Here is a 4,467-nt window from a genome sequence, read left to right as displayed (position 1 = left end):
GTTGAAAATCAAAGATATGCACACGTATGCATATGTGTGCATATCTTTGATCTTTTCTTATCATACTTTATCTAGTATTTGGCCACATGGGACTACTGTTTTTTCCTAAAATATAATGGAGTCTATTGCAAAACCAGTAGTCCCATGTGCCCAAATACTAGATACAGTATAGTATGATAAGAAAAACTCACTTTCCAGCTAAACAGTTTGACCGATTGAATTCACATCCATGTTTAGGAAAGCCCAGAGAACACTTCCACCAAAGGAAGGAGGAAATTAAAAATTTCACTTGTGGGCAATAAATGGGTTATGGTCATGTGTTAAATGAAACCTAAAGAAAATGAGACCTATCGGGGGGTTTAATATAGGCCAGTGTTATTGTTGTATTGTCGTTAAATCGCTGTTATTGCAAGTGGTATAATCATGTTTCATTTTTTGTTTCAGGTCATCGGAACGTGAACCCTATCACCACTGTAGACGCATAAACCCTGGACCAACCTTTGACCTGCAGATTGGCCTGATTAGTCTCACTATGAGTCATGAATTGAAGATAACAAGAGACATTTTACTTTCTTTTCTTAACCACAGACAGCATTTGCTGTGAGACGGACAGGTGGACAGACTTTCAAGAAGAAGCCAAGACCAAGAAGCGCTGCAACCATGAGTGAATGGGGCTTCCTCAGTAGCCTCTTCGACAGCCTCCAGGCCCACTCGCCGATGCTCGGTCGTTTCTGGCTCTTACTCATGCTTGTCTTTAGGATCCTGATCCTGGGAACTGTAGCCAGCGACCTGTTTGAGGACGAGCAAGAGCAGTTTTCCTGCAACACCCTCCAGCCGGGCTGCAAGCAGGTGTGCTACGACCTGGCCTTCCCGATCTCCCAGTTCAGATTCTGGGTTTTTCACATCGTCCTCATCGCTACGCCTGCCCTGGTTTTCCTCATGTATGCCATGCATCACCACAACAAGAGGGACAACTGCTCCAAAGACAGCCAAATCAGCGGCCAGGACTACGGGGAAGAGCTCCGTTTGAGGAGGCTTTACATCGTCAATGTGGCCTTCCGCATATTGGCTGAACTCGGCTTTCTAGTGGGCCAGTGGTGGCTCTACGGCTTCAAGGTGGAGTCCCAGTTCCCCTGTAGCCGCTTTCCCTGCCCCTACACAGTGGACTGCTTCACCTCGCGCCCTGCAGAGAAAACCGTCTTCCTTTGCTTCTACTTCGGCGTAGGGGTGGTATCAGCCATTTCCAGCTGTGCAGAGCTTTTCTTCAGCTCCTTGAAGTGGTTCTGCATGAGCCAGCCGGCCTTCGCCCCGGAGCACCACTGCGTCTGCCAGAACCTCCAGAACATCAAGCAGGAGGAGGCCAAGGCGGAGGCGGAGGTGGAGGAGAAACCACGAGGAAGGGCAGCGTCGGAGAGGCTGCCCGGCAGCGTGAGGCTCAAGGGAGGGTCGCAGAGGAGCAGCAGCGCGAGCAGGAAGGTCTCCAGCATCAGCCACAAGCACAGTGCAGGCAAATATGTGAGCCCCAGGACATTCATGGTGTGACATTCAAACATGCTGCAATCACTTTATCGAATTGTTATAAAGATATTACTTATGCCTGTATGCCATTTCACTAAATAAGTATTAATGAGGGAAGGAGTTTTCATGATGGGAGACATCATAAGGAAGTTCTTGGGAGACAGTCCTTTAATCAGGAAATGAGCAGAAGACTGATGGCGCTGATAAGACGGACACATTGTTGACTTTTGGTCTCATGAATCATTACAGAACATAAACAGTTCAGGAGGGAAAAAGACTGGATTACGTTTGTTTAACACTGATTGCTTTTTTTGTTTCAAAGAGAACTGATTGTACACCCCTGAGCCACACCCTTGTTAACGGAAACATAGTGAACATTGTGTTATTCCAGACGTTTTGGACAGAGAAGTCAAAATCTATGAATGAAGATAACTCTCTCTGTAAACTGGAAACCATTTCTGAACTCTATTTTAGTGTGTTTTTTTACTTTAAAGAAATAAATATTTGCTTTTTTTTTTTTTTTACTGCGAATTAGAGAAGCTCAAGTGAACTCATGTTCTTACCAGTGGGCAACCTCCGAACTCTGAAAAGTGAAGCCGATGCAGAAGTGATTTAAACCTGCATTCTCTCTAACAGCCAGCAGGGGGCGACTCCTCTGGTTGCAAAAAGAAGTCTGACTGTATAGAAGTCTATGAGAAAATGACCCTACTTCTCACTTGATTTATTCCCTCAGTAAACATTGTAAACATGAGTTTATGGTCTCAATCGCTAGTTTCAAGTCTTCTTCAATACAGCATGATGTTCATTTAGTCAATTATGGTCCCATTTAGAGTCAAACAGACCATAAAGCAGGGTATGCTTTAGGGAGTGGCTACATTGTGATTGACAGGTCGCTACCACGGCGTGACCTTTCACAGTGTGTTTTCAGTTCATGAAAGTTAATTCTAATCTTTTTGGTTGCCTAAAAATATCTTATTCAGCATTCGGTTGCACTTAGCTCCACCCTCTCGTGTCACTTCTGGTTGCAAAAATCCAAGAAGCTTAGAATCGGGACAGTCCTGGACAAACCGGGACGCCTGGTATGCTAACCCGTTTCTGTGAGAGTGGTATCTATCTTCTCATCTAACTCTCAGCAACAAAGCAAATATGAGTATTTCCCAAAATGTCAAACTATTTTATTAAGTGAGATCAGCTGGTGTGACAGTTATTATGACAGAGAAGGAAGTTAGCTTCTATATTGAGGCAGTAGCAGTAAATACATTATAAATTCAGCTGGACTGGTTGTTCAGGTTTTACATGTGCTACGTATCTTTCACATTGTCATGAATGAATGAATGAATGAAAAACTGCACTTCAGAACCTTTCATGAGCTCAATGATGTTTCATCCTGATGTTTTACTTTTTTACTAATAAACACATTTCATTATGTTTGCACTTTTGTAACAGATATTTATGCTTATGGTATTTTTTTGAAAGTGCACTGTGAATGGGCCAGTTGAGTGCAAAGCATATCATACAGTTATGATATGACTTGTGAGTCACAGTCTCTGTTTGTTTAAGAGACTGATGTTGCAAAATGTGATCCGTCCTACTATACATGCCAGAAACAAGCTGAGTGGCATTTTTTTTCAAATTCACTGTGTGTCACGCAGGCTGTTTGAACATGAAGCTACTTGTTACTTTGTTCATCCTGTATGTAGAAATGTTATTAACCTATACCTGGGTGGTGTAAGGGACTCAAGTCAAACCAACCTTCACCTGCAGAACATGAATATTAAAGTTCCCCTCCACTCAAAAATGTGTTTCTCTTAATGTTATCAGATTTAAATTATTATTTTTAAAGTAGAGTATTTTAATATATCTTAAAGGAGATTATTTGCAGCCTTATAGTCTCCACTTTGTCGGTTGTTGATACCTGCACAAAGTAATACAACACTTTCCTTTGTCCCTGTTATAAGTTTATTTTCTTAACGCTTTATGTTGATGTTAATCTCAGATATTTGATCTTTCCGCTGCTACGGAAACCATCATAATGCCTGCATCAAAACCTGAAAATACAGTAGAAATTCATCCACATAAAACACCTCTAATTAATAAAATTATATAAATAAATTATAAAATAATAATAAAAATAAATAATAATAAATAAATAAACAAAAAAAATTTCCTTGATTACAACATCATCAAGCAATAGCATCAAACAAATAATCATGCACAAAAGCAGCCCTATCCCCTTCCTCCTCATTTTCAGTGCATGTTGTCAACACTAGGTGGCAGCAGTGGAACAGACAAACATGGCCTAGTAGAATTATGAAGCCTCCCATCTTTCAGTGAGATGACTTCATTTGCAGCCAAATTATTACACTGACAGCACCCACACGCTTGAGTCACCGAGACCTCTGCGTGACACCGCGGTTTGTTAATTCATGTATATTATCATGCCAATTGAATGAACTAGTTTTTAACGGTTACTGCTGTATATCTGCAGCGAGAGCCAAATGTGATTGTTGTTTGAAGACTTAAGCAGCCGCGGATCCAAGTGGCTCATCTAAACACAAAGTAATCTAAATACTCTGCAAAGAAGCTTATTTTTTTTACTCAAGCACACACACACACACACACACAAACACACACACACACACACACACACACACACACACACACACACACACACACACACACCCCTCCTGCTGCTCCCTGGATGCATCATATATGCAGATTGCAAAGCGGTGCAGCTCTTTGATGTGCATAGAACAGAATTGTAGATGTGTTTTATATAACCACTGGAGAGGGAAGGAAGGAAGAGGATTACAGTCAGAACTTTCCCTGTTTCCTTTTGTTTGCTTGCGTCTCTTGCCTTTTCATGTCTGCCTCGTCAAACTGGAAGTCTGCCTGTTTCTATACCTTCCTCCTCCTCCTCCTCCTCCTCCTCCTCCTCTGTCTGTGCCT

The 4,467-nt window shown here is 42.0% G+C and overlaps 1 protein-coding gene across 1 annotated transcript; it reads left to right on the top strand.

Annotated features, from left to right (window-relative positions):
* The first annotated feature begins 450 nt into the window (after window positions 1-450).
* LOC141758616 (gap junction delta-3 protein-like) lies at window positions 451-3,316 on the top strand. Its single transcript, XM_074620201.1, has one exon. The coding sequence runs from the start codon at window positions 661-663 to the stop codon at window positions 1,540-1,542; it is 882 nt and encodes a 293-aa protein (XP_074476302.1). The 5' UTR covers window positions 451-660; the 3' UTR covers window positions 1,543-3,316.
* The last annotated feature ends 1,151 nt before the right edge of the window (window positions 3,317-4,467 follow it).

Source organism: Sebastes fasciatus, chromosome 20, assembly GCF_043250625.1.
Source record: "Sebastes fasciatus isolate fSebFas1 chromosome 20, fSebFas1.pri, whole genome shotgun sequence".
NCBI lineage: Eukaryota > Metazoa > Chordata > Actinopteri > Perciformes > Sebastidae > Sebastes > Sebastes fasciatus.
Note: the sequence above shows the minus strand (reverse complement) of the source record. Positions and strands in the feature narration are given on the sequence as shown.